This window comes from Pituophis catenifer, unplaced genomic scaffold (assembly GCF_029215685.1).
Source record: "Pituophis catenifer annectens isolate HBS135680 unplaced genomic scaffold, rPitCat1.0.hap2 SCAF_2, whole genome shotgun sequence".
Taxonomy (NCBI): Eukaryota; Metazoa; Chordata; class Lepidosauria; order Squamata; family Colubridae; genus Pituophis; species Pituophis catenifer.
Genome location: NW_027256882.1, coordinates 72,980,007 through 72,998,727, shown reverse-complemented (window position 1 = coordinate 72,998,727; position 18,721 = coordinate 72,980,007). Strand labels below are relative to the sequence as shown.

The following is an 18,721-nucleotide window of genomic DNA, read 5'->3' as shown; positions in this document are numbered from 1 at the left end:
CTGCAACCCCATTTTTGAGATGGGGCTAACCTTCTCTAGTGTCGTCTCGCTAGATTAATTAAAAGGTAATTAAGCTCCAGTTAACCCTCTTCCAGACTGGTTCACAAGACCAAGTTTAGAAGGTACTGTTAATCCTGTGTGCAAGGGTAAATTGTCTCCTTTATTAACAAAAGATAATGAATGTCCAGATGTGATCAACATACTGGTGTTGCTGGTAACCTGGTTATGTTCTGCACCCAGAACCATTAAATCCTGAATCTTTGTTAGCTGTCCAAAGTTACAGATTTGAGATAGGTGACCATATAAATCGCTTAACTGTTTGGTCTGTGTCCCTGATCATGTGACAATGCTAGGTCTACTTCTCACAATTTACGTTAACTGACTAATAATAGAGGATGTTGGCACCCCATTTCATTGCCCTAATTTGTGTAAGATAAGACTATCTTATAGCTAGCTACTTTATGGCACAAGGGCATGCAACCATAGTTATGGCTACTTTTATGTCAATTTGCAGATTGTTAAACTAGATAAATTTAGTGAATACCAGATTAACCATGCTTTAGTATTCCATATAAACACAGTATACCTCATTTTTATCTGTCAGGTCTGTTAATTTATGTAGTTTCTGGATCCTTTATTTGTATAACCAGATTGCCACAGTATATTCAGTCTATGTATTATATACTATTAAAACACTAATTCCTGTAACCTTTAACTGGGCAAAACAATGCAACAAAAGGGCTAAACATTTTGAACAAGGTAGCTCAAATGGGCTAATTTACAGAATGTGTCCAAAATCTGGGACCCATGTCTCTTGTGGAACTGAAACTTGGCAAGTTTTATAAAAGTTTTAAAATGACATAAACATCATAAAACACTTTGACATAATACAAATGTTAAAACCTATTTTCTGTACTGAAGTTTGACTCTGCTATAGAGTTCAACATGGGCTATTTTCAAAGCAGATATATCTCTGAATGTATCCTAGCTTTTCCAGTTAAGGCAGTACATTCAAAGCTCTGTCATTGTCAAAGGCATTGAGAAATCTGAGAAGGAAAGTTCTGAAAGCATGACCCAACCAGTCATGAATTGTCTGGTATCATCTAAAACTTAACTTTTGCTGTAATTGGCAAATACACTCCACATAATTTTTCTGACAGTTGAAATTAGTTATACTTGACTCAGGTATTTAAAAACTCCCACTTATATAACACATCTTGATATAACTGCTGCATCTTCACAATGGTTGAGTCCAAGAATCCTTTGGAAAACCAGTTTAGAAGGATATGGCAATTAAAAAAAAACTACCTTGTACACCACATTGTGTGCTAAGAATACAAAACTATTTAACATAGAGGATCTAATAAGGTGTGGTAACCAATGTTGAAAATCTCAATTTTGAGCAGCAAAAAATAGTATTTCAGTAATTTTTAGAAAGCCATAAGCCATGATGTAAATGCAAATTTATCTCTTAAGAACAGCATCTTTTTTAAAAAAATTAAATCCCTTTGTTTCCTGTGAGGGTATTCAGGCACCCTTGCCTCAGATATACAAACTGGAAGGAATGCAGCGTGAGCCATTTGTTTTTTTTAAACATTATTTTCAGGTTTGAGATCAGATTTAGTTTTTCCTGGTTTGAATAGCCTGACAATATTAAATGCTCCTGCTTGATTAAGACTGGAATGAGAACATGAGCCAAAGACACAATGCTAATCTGTGCAAGCCCTATTAAGTAACACACGGTCTTATTGGCTTAATATAACCAACAATTTTCTGAGTAGATATAGGAATGTTGTAAAAGTAAAGTATTTGACAAAATAACTGATAACATTCTGGTAGATAGAACGGATAGAATGATTATTAAATGTATACATACATGGCTGAACATTTACAGTTAAAAGTAAAAAATTGGAGAAGGCACAAATGGGAGTGCCAAAACATGCAGTCATGAGACCAATATTCCTTAACATTTTTATTAATGACTAGGATGAAGAGGTAGATGGAAATATGGATTCTGTGGACACTACATAGTGCTATTACATCCCAACATGTTTGCAAAGTACTGATGGCAGTTCTCAAATTGTGCTAATTTCTTAAATACCATAATTTGTCAAAAGTATAACAAGCCAGAGAAGATATTATGGCTTAATATGAAGTATGAAGCTAATGTATGTATTATGTAAATTTAGCAGTTTGGAGAATTATTTGAATGATATAAAGTAATTCAATAAATTAAAAATTGAGTTTTAAATGCATCATTTTTGTGGTGCCAGTTATAAATGAGTTTAAAAGACATTAGAAAATTCAGATCTTGAGAAGATATATATGAAAATTTCCGAATTAAGCGGCTATCAGACTAAGCATCAGATAATTGACTACGTGGAAGGGACTCACAGGACAATTGCTAGCAAACCAAAGTGTTCTGTCAATCATTAATGAAACAGACTCTTTGGGCAGTTTGAACTTTATTACCATTCTGAACTCTAAGTACTCTCATATCTGGACATCTTAAAAGGATTTAGATTTACAGCTTCAAAATACTTTTACAAGATTTAGCTTTGATAATCAGTTATGTTGTACACAACTTTAACTGCCCATCTTAATTTTTTGCCAAATTGAAAACAATTCAAAATCTATTCAGATCTGTTTGTGTTCAAGGTACAGAAAAAACTCCGTTTATTGAAAAAGAATCTGTCACACATTCATATTATCAGTTCCACAAACGTAAGATTCAAGGAGCATACAACAAAGCTATACATTTTTATCATTTTAATTAGGAATAATTCTGAATAGGTTATAAAGAAATTAATCCATCAAGTCTGAAGAATTTTCAAAATCTCTTCATGAAGATATGTTCACCAATAAACAGTAAAACTTTAGCAGAACTATTATACACTGGGCAAAACAGGCTGATACTGAAAGCAACATGCAAAAAGAAAAAAAAAGACAATCTGCTGAATATTTAAAGACTCCAATGAGCTTGTTGCAACCAGCACAGTAAGTATTATCAGGCTGAGTTCACACAAAGGCAAATGTGGGTCAATTGGAAGGGGGGGTTTAATAAAATGTTCCTCAGTGCAGAAGATTTGAATAGTGTTTTAGAAGATTCTTGGCAACATCAGGAAGTGTTTTTATAAGGGAAAGAAATAAATATAAATGGAATGCTAGATTAAGTCAGCAGACTGTCTTATGGAATGAAACAAGGATTGGTAACTTAGAGATAAGAGGGGTCTTAAATATACTTAATTGAATTGGGGCTCAATAAGCATTCAATAGATTTCAAAGTCACAACTATATTCAGGCATTTAGGCTAACAACAAAAGGAAAAATCAAAAGATACACTTTTTTCCAAATTAAGGAGTTTCTCTTTAATCCAAGCCTAGTGTTACCTTGGCAACATAGCTTGGAGAACAATAATTGGCAACAAAATAAGTAAAAATGCTGTAATATCCTGCCCAAATCAGTTCCAGATACTGTATAATAACCAAGATGCAGCTAATTTTGATGTAACAAGCCTAGACCACTTATATCAAACGTGTCCTTGGTGCGAGTCATCCAGTTGCAGTTAACGCTTTGATAGCTCATTTGACAGCCAATCAAGTCCCTCGTATAGACCAGTACCTTGTGTAGCACAGGTAGCCTGAACATACCACTGTAAAACAGAAGGAAGTGATATTTTTAATATTCAGTACTGTTCTTGAGAACACATTTCAATTCTGAAATCCAGGACAAATTCCCATGTCTCCCACTATATTAAGCAATTCTAAATCAGAACATAGGCAGTGGTGTCAAAAAAACATCCTAGAAGAAGGCAAATGCAATCAATTTCTGTACTGCTATCATCTCTAGCAATTACTAATTTCTAAGGAGACCTTTTATGCAGAATTATAGTCAAAGACAGCATAAGTTTTAACTTGAATGAATCAAATAACTTATTTCATTTTTATAGTATTCTTCCTTCCCCAATAGGCCAGAATGATTACAGATGAATATAAAGATAGCCCTTGCTAAAATGATTATATATAATATCAACAACAAAATCAGTCCTAAAAGAAACACAAATTTAAATATTGCTAAACATAACTACAATTATGTTATGATAATTGTCTTAATTATAATCTTATCTTAATTATCAATCATTTCTTTCTTAGCATAGAAAATACAATATTTCTCTCTCTAAAAATAGAATTACAATTCAGCTGAGAAATTTGTTGTTATATTTCACCCATTAAAGTATTAACTCCCCTTAGAACAGCTAATGTTGACAGCTGAAACAGAAGTTCAGAAATCTCTGATGGGCTGCAATCAAAGATCTGAATCTATAGTGGGCAGACATTTATACATGGGGGGGGGAAGTCATGGGTTGACTAAAACACTTAAATCTCTCTTTGCAGTATCAAGTACCACTTATAGACATTGGGGTGTTGTTTTCTGAGGAAAATAGGAAAACATTGCCCCACATGATGAACACAAATACTTACACCAAATGTCAGCTTTTCATTCAGAAGTTTCACTGAATGTAGAAAATTTCAGTACTTACAGTTCTATTACGCAGGGACTGAAGGCCTAGTTTATCTGTCATTTCACTGATTGCCATGGCATTTGGCAAGTCTTGTTTGTTTGCAAAGATAAGCAGCACCGCATCTCTCAACTCATCTTCTTGAAGCTGGAAGAAAAAAAACACATGATAACTTCCGTCTTTTGACGTTTCTTACAAGCAAAAACCTACAAGGAAGAAGACAACTGCACTGGCTGTATTTTTCCTTTATTTCCCCAAATGGTATTCAGAAACAAAGGTGATCAAATTCTCACAGAAAGCTAATTTGCTGTGGCAACTAAAGTGCCAAACACCATATCTCAACCCAACCCACCTCATGTTGTTGTTCTGAGGAGAAAATAGGCAGAAATCATGGATATATTCGCTACCTTTTGTTCACACACGCACAAATAAAAAGGTGGGATATCTAATAATAACAATTACTACTACTACTACTACTACTACTACTACTACTACTCAATAGTCAGATGAGAAATGGTACACTATGATAAAATAGCTCCTGGAAGTATAATTTTATCGTAAATAAACAAAACATGCCAAAACTGATTGTGCCATTCTTACTATTAGCATATAATGTTACACTTGCCATGGCTAAAACAAAGGCTGGTAATCTAGTCCATACTTCTGAATTACTGAAAATAGTTATGGAAAAATTCCAATTGACCAAAGCTATGATGAAAACCAGATGTCAACATCTATGGTTCCTTTGGTGACAACAATGGCAGATGAAAGATGACAACTTGGAATGAAAGAGAAGTTAATTATGAAGAGTGTAAACTACTAACTAATAAAATGAGTGAATGAAAGAATAGGTACATTGTATATCTGAAGTTAAGAGAACAAGAATATGAAGGTATCTGATCTTGTAGATTGACAATAAATGCTGGGAAGCAATACTGCAGGTTTAATTACAAATGGAAAAAAAAGGATAGAAGTCTGAATTTGAGGTATGAGTCCTGAATGATGGTAGTAACCTACAGCTTAGAATGTTGCACTCTGGGTCAGGGGGAATGACGACAAGCAGTGACACATTTGGGGAAACGTTAATGTTAACTCTTCGGTTAAGTGATAGAAATAGATTGAAAAGGCACAGAATTTGAATCTTTGAGAATGATGATGGGATAGTACTTGCTGAGCAGAATGTTTTAAATACACAGTTTAAGCACAGATATATTCAAGTGTACACATGGAAAAGGAAGTGACTGAAAAGCACAGTTAATTTGTTTTTGAATGAAAGTCAGAGATTTAGAGATTTTAGAGCCTCGGTGGTGCAGCAGACTAAAGTGCTGTTAAGTGCTAGCACTTAGCTGCCAGCTGCCTGCAATTAGTGCAAGTTTGAATCTCACCAGGCTCAAGGTTGACTCAGCCTTCCATCCTTTCGAGATAGGTAAATTAAGGACCCGGATTGTGGGGGCAATAAGCCAACTTTGTATAGAACAACACCGCTTGGGGGGGCCGAAAGCCCTAATAAGCAGGTATATAAAAAAAGTATGCAGGCTATTGCTATAATGCAATTGTAAGCTGCCCTGAGTCTACGGAGAAGGGCGGCATACAAATTGGACTAATAAATAAATAAGTAATATATTTACTGGTAGCACAATGGTGACGAAAGGTTCTGAATATGAGACAGGATGGGAAGACATTAGAAATTGTGTGTAAAGAATTATATTACAGTGTGCCACAGAAACGTGAGGAGTTCTCTGCACAAGAAAAATGAAAAAGGGTGATTCATTCATTCATTGTATGTGGGTGCCCATCTCAAACAAATGGTTCTGGGCATTGAAAACAACTTTACGTTCTTAGAAGACCCAAATAAAGAAACTGTGAATGAAAAAAAAAATATGATAATTATTGCCACAAATTGAATAAGAAAAGATACAAATTGCAGAGAGAAAAAAGCATCTGCAAAGAAAGCAAAGCAAAAAATTAAAAGAATTAGAACAATGCTGAGAAATGTGATAAAAACAAACATGGTTTTGGAAGTGGGTGAACTAAATCAAGAGACCATACCAAAATATATAAGATTATGAAATATTCTGAGAGAAAATGAAATGAGGAAATGTCAGGAACATTTTAGAGATTTGAATGGGAAGAATGATACACTGAAGTCAGGAATCAAAACGAGAAAACTATTATTAGCTGAGAAAAAAATGATGAAAAGAAAATTTAAAAAAATAACTAGGTTGAAAAAATAGCAGTTGCAGGTATAAGCAGTGTGGCTGGATAAATGTTGAAATATTGATACAGAATGACTGCGCAATTGATTTTCCATATGAATAAAGGCTTTAGCTATATCTTAAATTTGGGAGAATCTATTATTGTTTCTTTGCAAAAGGAAAAGAGAGCAAGTGTGAATGCAAAAACTACAGGGAGGATTAGTTGGTTAAGTGTCCCAGGGAAGGTGCTTGGCAGAATTCTGACTGAAATGGTACTAAGGGTGACACTGAGCCAAATACTGTCTGGCTTTGTGCTGGGCATGAGGTATGCCAACTAGTTTTCTGAATTAGGAAATGAATTCGATGAAAAATGTACTCAGGTGAGAATGAAAGTTTATTGGACATTCATAGAGAGAGCATCTTATGTGAATGTGTGGTTGGGAGGCTAGAGGTCATATATTGAACATTATAAGATCTGTATATAAAAGAAATAAAGTATTAGTATTAAATGGACAGCATCTCAAAAGGCTCAACCCTGAACCAGAAGCAAGGGAAGCTCTCTTGACTGTTAAGGTATTTATGGGTAAATTTCTAAAGAATGCTGAGAGATGTTAGAAGCATGTCATGTAGGAATATGAATGAGCATGTATCTTTGTATTCAGATGCCATGTTGCTGGCTGAGAATTTAAACGGTTTGCAGAAAATATTAGATAAGTGATATATAACAAGGAAAATGAATCTGAAAAAGTGATATTGGTGTTTTTAATGTTGTATGCCTCCTAGAATCTTTAGGAAGTCAGGCAGCTTTACATTTGATGAATAAATGAAATATCCAGGAACAACAGAAAGTGATATAAATAAATCCAAGCGATACATCAATGGTGACAAGTAGGAGCAATTGATTGAGTTTGGGTACCTTGGTAGAATGCCTATTAAAAATGGAAAAAATGGATAAAGAGATCTCAAGATGTACAAATGCTAGTAGAAATGTAACAGAGACTCTACTGCACAAAATGTGTCTCCAAAAAAGTGAAAACTACTTTGAATAAATACATATTTGCATCTACTTTTTATGCCAGGAGAAGCATAAAAGTAGACTGAATGCTGTGGGACTGGATCACTTAGGAATTGTGTGCAGTAAAACAAGAGAAAAAGAGTCAAGAATGAATTATTGTAGTTGAATATAATAACATGTAGCCAATAGGGAAAAAATAGTAGTTTGGTCATCACTGTGAATGATTACGACTGAATGGCAAAATAAATGAACCATTGAGGACTTAACAGAACGTGAGGAGCAAGAACATGGCTGTATGCAATTGACAAGAGGGAGGCAAGATGTTTGAAGACTAAAAGGCAAAGAAGGGTCTGGATACAGTGGATGATTTACAAGGACAGAAACTTATGAAGTGGTATAGCAAGTAGGGTTGGTATGAACTAGGTTCAACAGTAATCCCCTTTCATTTTCTTATCTTGTGTCCTTAATTCCTTATGTTTACAATTTCTATTTTTTTCCCCTATGCTTTATATAATATTTGGTCTCCAAGCCAACTGCATATATGTAACCTTAGAGTTGCAGGCAGATGATATGCTTGCATTTCATGTATTCTGAAACATCTCTACCTAATTATTTTCATAGCCCTAAAACATGTAAAAATGTCTCTGAACATCATATTTGATTTTTTTTGTTATTTTATATTCCAGTTTTAATATTTTTAAAAGAAACTCTGTTGTCACACTGGCATAGAAAATGTTCATATTCTGATTAAAAGTTACCATTTTCTGCAGTTCTTCTGCTGCTTCTTGAATTCTCTCTCTGTCATTGCTATCTACCACAAAAATGAGGCCCTGGGGTGGGGGGAAAGAATTGATTAATATGGTGAGACAATAATAAATAAAAAGATTCAAGTCAAGTCTACCGTGATTCCATATATCTTTACCTCCAAAACAAAGTTTCAAATGTGAAACCATGCAAAGTATCAAGCTTTTCTCCTGACATGCAATCTATTGATGAGCCTTGGTGGCGCAACAGACTAAAGTGCTGTTAAATAGCACCAGCTGCCTGCAATTACTGCAAGTTCAAATCTCACCAGGCTTAAGGTTGACTCAGCTTTCCATCCTTTCGAGGTAGGTAAAATGAGGACCCGGATTGTGGGGGCAATAAGCTGACTTTGTATAAAAAAGAACACCACTTAGGGGGCCCCCGAAAGCCCTACTAAGCAGGTATATACAAAAGTATGAAGGCTATTGCTTAACGCATTGTAAGCCACCCTAAGTCTCCGGAAAATAAACAATAAATAAATTTCTCCATTAAGCAAAACAATTTTGCTGTGTGGGGATACTGCCATAGAGAACTATACTTAACAGTCTGCCCTCTGATGCAAAGGAATGGAAACAATGTCCAATGCCTCAGCTCACCTTGTATGTTTCATAAGATTGGAAGAGGAGCACAGCTCATGAAAATAACTGTGTAAGTGACATGAGATAGCTACTATATGCTGCCTTTTCCATTCCCAACCATTTGGGAAATGCCGGGAACCAAGTATCTATACAGCCACACTGTTGTAGTTAATTCTTCAGCCTTACAGAATCGTAAGTCCAAGGGACCTATGTCTTACCTAACTACAGTTTGCAATGAGGACATCACAGATAAAGTCCTTAAACCTTGACCTGTCATGCTGGCTTCTGGAGAAACATAATCTTATTCAATGGATGAGATTAACATTCAAAACACTTTTTGTACTGGTTTTAGCTATAGGACCCCATCCCCAACAATAAACAAGTACAGATAAATAAATTAATAAAAACAAACATAAAAGAATTCAGTTAATTAAAAATACATTAAAAAATTTACATAGCACCATGAAATAAAGCAAATTAAGGATATTATTTAAATCCTAAATAACTGAGAGTCATTAATTCAATGAGTGTTTAAAAAATAACTTGTTAGGAATTACCTGTGTGTTCTGAAAATAATGCCTCCAGAGTGGTCTAATTTTATCTTGACCACCAACGTCCCAAACAGTGAAACAAATATTTTTATATTCTACTGTTTCCACATTAAAGCCTAAACAAAAATAAGAAAATTATAACTATCAGAAATAACAATTAAAAACAAACTGCAGTATTATTCAAACTAGCCAGTTTTAAGGACATTTCAATGCTTAAAGAGCTGATTGAAGTACGTGTGGGGATGGTATTATATAAACCTGACAAAAACAAAATACACTGCTCAAAAAAATAAAGGGAACACAAAAATAAGACATCCTAGATCTGAATGAATGAAATATTCTTAGTAAATACTTTGTTCATTACATAGTTGAATGTGCTGACAACAAAATCACACAATTATCAATGGAAATCAAATTTATCAACCCATGGAGGTCTGGATGTGGAGTTACACTTAAAATTAAAGTGGAAAAAAACACTATAGGCTGATCCAACTTTGATGTAATGTCCTTAAAACAAGTCAAAATGAGGCTCAGTAGTGTGTGTGGCCTCCACGTGCCTGTATGACCTCCCTACAATGCCTGGGCATGCTCCTGATGAGGTGGCGGATAGTCTCCTGAGGGATCTCCTCCCACACCTGGACTAAAGCATCCCCCAACTCCTGAACAGTCTGTGGTGCAACGTGGCGTTGGTGGATGGAGTGAGACATGATGTCCCAGATGTGCCCAATTGGATTCAGGTCTGGGGAACGGGCGGGCCAGTCCATAGCATCAATGCCTTAGTCTTACAGGAACTGCTGACACACTCCAGCCACATGAGGTCTTGCACTGTCATGCATTAGGAGGAACCCAGGGCCAACCGCACCCCTGGTCTCACAAGGGGTCTGAGGATCTCATCTTGGTACCTAATGGCAGTCAGGCTACCTCTGGTGAGCACATGGAGGGCTGTGCGGCCCTCCAAAGAAATGCCACCCCACACCATTACTGACCCACTGCCAAACCGGTCATGCTGGAGGATGTTGCAGGCAGCAGAACATTCTCCACGGCATCTCCAAACCCTGTCACGTCTGTCACATGTGCTCAGTGTGAACCTGCTTTCATCTGTGAAGACCACAGGGCACCAGTGGCGAAGTTGCCAATTTTGGTGTTCTCTGGCAAATGCCAAACGTCTTGCACGGTGTTGGGCTGTAAGCACAACCCCCACCTGTGGACGTCGGGCCCTCATACCACCCTCATGGAGTCTATTTCTGACAGTTTGAACAGCCACATGCACATTTGTGGCCTGCTGGAGGTCATTTTGCAGGGCTCTGGCAGTGCTCCTCCTGTCCCTCCTTGCACAAAGGCGGAGGTAGGGGTCCTGATGCTAGGTTGTTGCCCTTCTACGGCCTCCTCCATGTCTCCTGATGTACTGGCCTGTCTCCTGGTAGCGCCTCCGTGCTCTGGACACTACGCTGACAGACACAGCAAACTTCCTTGCCACAGCTTGCATTGATGTGCCATCCTGGATGAGCTGCACTACCTGAGCCACTTGTGTGGGTTGTAGACTCCGTCTCATGCTACCACTAGAGTGACAGCACCGCCAGCATTCAAAAGTGACCAAACCATCAGCCAGAAAGCATAGGAACTGAGAAGTGGTCTGTGGTCACCACCTGCAGAACCACCCCTTTATTGGGGATGTCTTGCTCACTGCCTATGCTTTCCACCTATTGTCTATTCCATTTGCACAACAGCATGTGAAATTGATTGTCAATCAGTGTTGCTACCTAAGTGGACAGTTTGATTTCACAGAAGTGTGATTGACTTGGAGTTACATTGTGTTGTTTTAAGTGTTCCCTTTATTTTTTTGAGCAGTGTATATTCACAAAGAGCTAAAAGTACAACATAATTTGTTTAGTCACTTTTTAAAAATTATAGTGCTAGAAGAAGAATTTGAACAAAGATTTCTTCTTGAGTTTTTATCTTGGCTTGTAGAACATTTTTCAATGTTGGTTTCTTTGGGTTTCTTTTATCTGAATATCATGAATAAAGTTGATCTTTAAACAATAAAATAAACAACTAGCAGGAAAAATGGTGTATTGGTACACTTTCATCTCTGGCTCCAGAATTTCTCTTTGTTGGGATTATTCCTCAAAGCAAGTATCTTTAGACAAAATTTATGAACTCAGTAATAATGTACCATAAAGAGTGTAATAATATAAAAATTTCATTCAAGCCTATACTGTGACAAACTGCAATTCCCCTAGAAACCTAAATTTAATGAACATTGTCAATAATATTAACAAATTAATGTATTCCTATGTTCTTACCAATTGTTGGAATTGTAGTGACAATCTCTCCTAACTTGAGTTTATAGAGAATTGTGGTTTTTCCAGCTGCATCCAAGCCAACTAGGGGGAAAAAACAATAAAGCCAATTTTCACTCTTCACACTTTTTACAATAGGTTCAGCCACGTGTGTTTTTTCAACATAGATTTTCTATCCTGTAAATGTACCTTGTCCATCTCCCAAGGTGTGTTGTATCATAATTGTACTCTAACTAAATATATAATGGAAATAACATTTATTTTCTCTCTTCACTTTGTAATTCCTATTTTGAGATTTGTAACCTGTCTCCTCACTTCCAGACCAGCTGCTTAACCAAAAGAGTTAAATATCATAAGCAAGAGTTCTGACCATTAATTCTGGTTCACTATATCTGGTATTCAATATAGCTTGTAATACTATTTTTTTTTGCCTCTAGGTCATCTGAAATATTCAGCTTTGTATCATTTTGATTCTCAAATAGAAGGTTCCCAAAGTCTCAACACTGGAGACTCTAAACTGAACTCTGAACTGGCAGTTGGCAAATCTGAATAAAAGTGGACAACAAATAATATATGCCAATCAACACTGATAAAAATTTCATTCACTATAGGAAAAGAAAAACCTCTCCATAGCTCTTCCTGCAACATCAGTATCAGAAAAGAAAAGCTAGCATCTTTGAAATAGAATCATGGGGAGGGGAGGAAATATTAGCATACTTGTAGAAAAATACAAGATTTACAGAAGTATACTAAAATAGTGTTTTTCCCTTAAAACAAATAGTATTATTGAAATACATGTTACTATAAAGTTCAAATTCACATGAGTTATACTCTGTACTGAGTAACTATAATTTGTTAGTCTTAAGAGTTTTCCAATTAACCTTTTTTAAAAAAATAGACATTTTTACATAGGTTTTTGTTAAATAAAAGTAAATATGCATTCTGAGCCTTATTTAGAAAAATGCAGTAATACAAAGCAGATATCTTATAAATACTTATAAGTACAATACTGTAATAATGCAGTTTCAGTTTGAAGCTGAAATATATTAGATATTAAAATAATACAAAAAACACAATTTTGCATAAAGAAATGAAGCTCAAGAACTCACAAACTTTTGCATTAGGTGTTGCCATCCTTGAGAGATGTGAGATATTTTGTAATACAGCAGAATGCTAAGAATTAGCTTGGGAATTATGCTTCTTTTTACACATAGCATTTCATAATTATTTAGTAAGCATGCTGGGGATCCCAAGAACTGTAATTGAAAAAGACTGTATATTGTCTTCTTTCCTCTGCAGACTTATGCACCCCCAAATGCTTAGGGGTATAATGAGAAGTATGCAGTACAAAGCACAGATTGTCATAAACAAACCAAGCAGATTCTGTATGAACCTTCCAAATGTTGAAGCTACATGGAATTTGCAAGGTGAAAAGGGGAGAGGAAAATTCATGTTACAAGTTTTAAGATTTAAGCCAAGGTTTCATATGAAATTTTATACTTTTGGGATACAAACTTTAGGCTTAATCATTTCTCTCTCAGATAGAGCACTGCTATATCCCTGTAAGGTAGACCATAAATTGGAATATTTTTATTTCTTCCCTTCTATTTGGTGAATTTCAAGTGGAAATAAGAAATAAGGCTATATTTTGCTCAACAAAAAGACTTCTGAATCTTTCTCACCAAATCAAATAAGGCACTGGGCCTTTAAGTTTTTTTATGCTATATTTTTATAAGAAATGTTTCTCAGAATTTCATAGTTTGTGAGGTGCATGGGAATAGAAATGGGAATGGTACACTTTGCTTTTTGATCAGTTAAGGATATATAAAGCAAGTTTTCCACGCTTATATAAATCTAATGCATGGGGCTTTTAATTTGGAAAAAATATATTTAAAAATAGAAAATACTACATAAGCGGGGTGGAGGTTAGAATTTGGGAGAGAAATGAACAGCTCTGAAAGAGAATTGAAAATGGTGTGATAACACTGTCCCACAGCCAGAAATCAGATATACAACTTTCTCAAGAAGAAAAGGGGAAAAGGCCTTTAGAGATGTCACCACAAATTTTAAAAAACTATGCTTTTTTCATGGCAGCTAAACTTCTGAAACTACATCTTTTATCTTAACATTCTTACTTACCAAAGTGAAAAATATACTACGGGCTAAAATGAAGATTCTTATCTAGGGTACTATCACTGATTGAAATACTTTATAATATATTTAAAATAGATGATTAACAGGAAGAACTTTATCATTGTTGAAAACATCTGAAACAGTTAAGGTGAAGCTGTATAGGAAAAATTACGGTTGAGCATTTTTAGAGGATTTAATAAAACGATTAAAACATTTCTTAAAGACTGGCACTTTAGTAATAAAATCAGTAATACTATAATATCAATAATGACTATAATAGTTGTTATAATATGTGCTATAATAAAACCAAGCATTGATAATATCCAATGATTGTAGAATGATTTTCCAACTATATCTCCCTATATAATGTAGCTTGCTTTGTTCAAAGGGACCACTCAACCCTCTGATGCTGCCTAGGTCAGAGAACAGGGAGAGAAAAGGAAGTTTGGTTGTGTGAACTCTAGGTTGTTGTTTTCACACGCACTGGACCCCTGTGAGACAATTCCAACATACCCTATTGTACTGCAAAATTCAGATAGGCACTAAAATGCTTAACCCAATTTGTAAAATATACCATTCTTTATTGACAGAAGAAATAGTTTTCTTGAGTTTTGGTCTTTTTATATAACATTCCAAATTTTGCTGGAAGAGAATTTGGGGGGCAGGAGAGGGAGACGGACAACCGAACCCTAAAATGGTTTTAACTCTCTTTGCAACTACTGTATATAAAAATTTTAATAATTTCTTGGTATTTCTGTGGTAAATACATGTTTTGGAATCATGCAGAATTAATATGAAATGTTAAAAAAAAAAAAAACCAACCCTGGGATCAGGGTTTCATCAGCAAATGAAAGTCAAACTGATACACCTGACTTACAATGTCCATGAAAGAGCACGTTCTCAGTACTCTCTCACTTTCTGTACTGTATGCGCAAGAAAGTCTAATGCATCCTTCACTGGATGAATAAACAGAAATCTGTTGCTGTGTCCAATACAGGTAGTCCTTGACTTACAACAGTTCACTATGACCATTTTTCAGATTTGCGACCGTTGCAGCATCCCCATGGTCACGTGATTTACATTCTGATGCTTGACAACTGATTCACATTTATGATCCTTGCAGGATCACATCCCAGGGTCATGTGATCACCTTTTGACAAGCAAAGTCAATGGGGAAACCAGATCCACATAACAACCAGGTTACTAATTTAAGACTGCAGTGATTCATTTAACAAATGTGGCAAGAGTCATAAAATATTATAAAACTCAAATTTCTCACATAAATTTTGGGGTCAATTGTGGTTGTAAGTTGAATGTATTGGATCTGCATAGTTTAATTTTGTACAACAAACCATGCTGTTTTCAAATCTTGTTAACATAACAACTAGCCAAGGAAGGCGGCACTTTTAGTACTGAAACATGCAGCCAGAAAAATCTCATTTAAATTTGTCATATAATACTGTAGTTTCAATTATAAACTGAAACTAGTTTAAATCTAAAACTTGAAACTTCCAAAATTCTCTTCTGGCTTTTAGTGCAAGGAGACACATAAATCAAACTAGGCCATATTTTCATTTTTTCCAGTTAGAATTAAGATATATATTAAACAAGATTCAGAACATATGCTGGGTTTCTGCAATCCTGCTTACCTTACTATTCATAACCCACTAAAAATTTATATGTATACAACATTTTCTGAACATCTTCAGGCAGCCGAAATATGTATTTTTTTAAATTAAGCTTAGATGAAGAAACCAACAAAATAATGTTATCCTTAGCTACACAAGGATAACAGAAACTGTTAAGAGAAAGTACAATTCTGCAATTTGAAATAAAATCTTTTCACATCAGTCACACAATTTCAAATACAAATACTTACTCATTTTACCTGACTTGGAGAGATACAGTTCAAAACCATGGCTATTTTAGAACAGCAACTATATATTTAGGGCAAATTCTCAAACTAATATTGTAGGCTGTCAGCCTATATATAATAGTTTTATGTATCTTTCTGTGCCCATCTGCTTTTTTTCCCTTGTTATTCAGGTCAATACCTAAAAAGTATTTTTAGTATCTCCGTTTAAAACCCATCTCCCAACAGCAAATACTAAAAATATATGTGCTAAAAGTCCAGCTTCATACACTGATTCATTTGTACAGTTAACATTTCAACTTAAGCCCTTGCAATTACAAACGATGTGAGAAGAGGTCAGAGGAAAAAAGAAGGGGGGAAAAAAAGGGTGGGGAGGGGAGAACCATAAGCGACCTTGATCCAATTGTCTATTAAGTATCAGGGCACCTTCTCCTCTCTTTTCACTTTTATTCTAACCTTCTTCCTGACGCGGAAGAAAATTAGGATTGAGCGAAAATAAAACAAAGGCTTGTTTTTACAAAAGGAGCCCTAGCAACCACGAGGGCTTTTTGCAAAGGATCGGACCTAAAGACTTATTTTGAAACACAGGAAGAGAAGCCCCATCGCACGGAAAACAAACCACATCCTGGCCGGGGCCTCCGGGGAAGAAGGTGTGGGGAGTGGGGGGGCTGGAGATAAATCGCCTTGACCTAAACCTCCTTCCATGGTGGATTCCTTAAGGAAGATCCTCGAAGCTCTCACCACCCGAAGCCTCCACCCCGCCACGCTTCTTCTTTCTCTCTCCCCATTTTTTCCCCCTTTCTCTTTCGGCGGCTCAGGCCTCCCCGAAAAGACTCGGCGGCCGCTTCCTTCCTTCGCCTCCGGCCTAAGTTGCGCCCCTGCCGCCCAGACGAGGCGTTCGAAACCCCGCCAAGCAGTAGCAGCAGCAGCAGCAGCAACCCACCCAAAGCCTCCCCCGCCCTCCGGCTACGTGGGGGGACTCGAGCGCGGCGGGGAAGCAGCCCGGTCTCCCGAGCGACGCGCTGGGCCGCCCGCTATATACCCGGGGTGGGGCCGCCGCAGGCTGCCCGGGAGGAAAGGCTGGTATCGCCGGGTGCGGGATAGGGCGAGTTCGCGCCTCTCACCCATGAGGATGCGCATCTGCTTCTTGCCGAAGAGACGTGAGAAGAGCGAGGAGATGGTGAGGCCCATGGCGGCTCCCGGCTGGGGCGCTGCGGCGCAAGGAGCGAGCGGGATGGCGCTGGCCGCGTCGAAGAGGGGTGGGGTGGGGGGAAAGGCAGGAGGCAAGCGACCCGAACGCCGGTCCCTCCTGCTCGCTTCCTTTCCTTCGCTGCTTTCCTCTCCGGAGGGCGCTGAGGCTACCGCGGGGCGCTGAAAGGAGCTCGCGGCGTCCGCTACACCGAGGCTGCTCTGTCTGCGTCCGGGGGAGCCTGGTTCGCTCTTCTTCGCTCGCTCGCTCTGCCACGTCACGACCGCCCCGGCTCCAACGCGGACAGAAACGCGTCACGCCCGCCACATCCTCACCGCGGCGCCGCCCCCACGAACTTTGAAACCAGGCTCGCGAAGGGAAAAAAAAAAAAAGACTACAATTCCCGGGATTCCCCTGGCTAGCAAGCCGCCTTGAAAAGCTTGAGTCTTAGGCTATGAGGCACGACGGGAAAAATAGTTCTCGAGAAATCCGGAGGTTTAGCTTTTCCAAATGGAATGTGACGCGGGGCATGCTGGGGACTGTAGTAGTTTCCTTTTTTAAAAACCCTTTCCGAACGGCTCTTCCGGGTTTTGTTTTTTTTTTCTTCTGCTGCAATGTGTACTGGGAGGCATAGTCTTCCTAGGCGAAGCTCGAGGCCTACTTCCGGTTTGTAGTGCCTTGAACAAAGGTAGAGTAGTTTCAGCTGCCACGGGTTTAATTCTTACAAGTAACAGATCTGGTGATGAAACTGGATGATGACGCTTTAGATTCCAGCCACTCCGAGTCTCATGTGATGAAAGGAAATCGTCTGGGAGGGATTCATTGTAGATCAGCAAAGGTCTATTGGACTATCAACAGCAGTAACAAAAACTGCTTTAAATCAAGAAAAATTTGGGAGAAAATTAGGAGCCTATCTATCAATGAATGTGTGCACACAGTTCTGATACTGACATTCCTGGGTGAACTTGACCCCTATGGTTCCTTTACTTTTATATTCATTTTTTGTTCTTTACCTTTGAATCTGCAGACTCCTGAAAACTGCTTGGACTAGTCTAGTGATGGCTAACCTTTTCCGGACTGAGTACCCAAATCGCTCACGTGTGTCTGAACCCCCAAAATGCAATGTGCAGTGTGCCCCGCCCCTGTGCATGCACGTACCCCCATGTGCATCCCAACTCCCACATGCGCATGTAGCCCCCTGCACGTGCCCTGCCCCGTGTGCATGCACGCACAGCCCCCTCATGCACATACAGCCCCCTCGCATGCCCCCTGCCCTCCGCACATGCGTGGCAGAGACCCAAAGACCAGCTGGCCAGCGGGAGGTGCGCACGTATACGCAGTGGAGCTGAACTGGGGCGACGGCTCACGTGCTATCAGAGAGGGCTCTGCGTACCACCTCTGGCACATGTGCCATAGATTCACCATCACGGGACTAGTCTCTCCAACTTTCTTGGCAAGTTTTGTTGGAAGTGGTTTGCCATTGCCTCTTAGAGCTGAGAATGAGTGGGCCAAAGCTGTGCCTAAAGCAGAACTAGAACTCAAAATCTGGTTTCTAGCTTGGCAT

The 18,721-nt window shown here is 37.9% G+C and overlaps 1 protein-coding gene across 1 annotated transcript; it reads right to left on the bottom strand.

Annotated features, from left to right (window-relative positions):
- Positions 1–2,659: 2,659 nt before the first annotated feature.
- On the bottom strand, positions 2,660–17,505 carry ARF4 (ARF GTPase 4). Its single transcript, XM_070936956.1, has 6 exons — positions 17,093–17,505; positions 11,966–12,046; positions 9,669–9,778; positions 8,488–8,559; positions 4,541–4,666; positions 2,660–3,652 (listed from the first exon to the last, which is right to left on the bottom strand). The coding sequence occupies exons 1-6, from the start codon at positions 17,157–17,159 to the stop codon at positions 3,566–3,568; spliced, it is 543 nt and encodes a 180-aa protein (XP_070793057.1). The 5' UTR covers positions 17,160–17,505; the 3' UTR covers positions 2,660–3,565.
- Between the last annotated feature and the right edge of the window lie 1,216 nt (positions 17,506–18,721).

Bases quoted from the DNA above. Each gene is read 5' to 3' on its own strand.
- ARF4 (XM_070936956.1), bottom strand. From the start codon at position 17,159: ATGGGCCTCACCATCTCCTCGCTCTTCTCACGTCTCTTCGGCAAGAAG. The intron at 12,047-17,092 runs GTGAGAGGCGCG...TTTTCCCCCTAG, and splicing joins GCAGATGCGCATCCTCATGG to TTGGCTTGGATGCAGCTGGA. The intron at 4,667-8,487 runs GTAACTTTTAAT...TTTTTCTTCCAG, and splicing joins CAGAAGAACTGCAGAAAATG to CTTCAAGAAGATGAGTTGAG.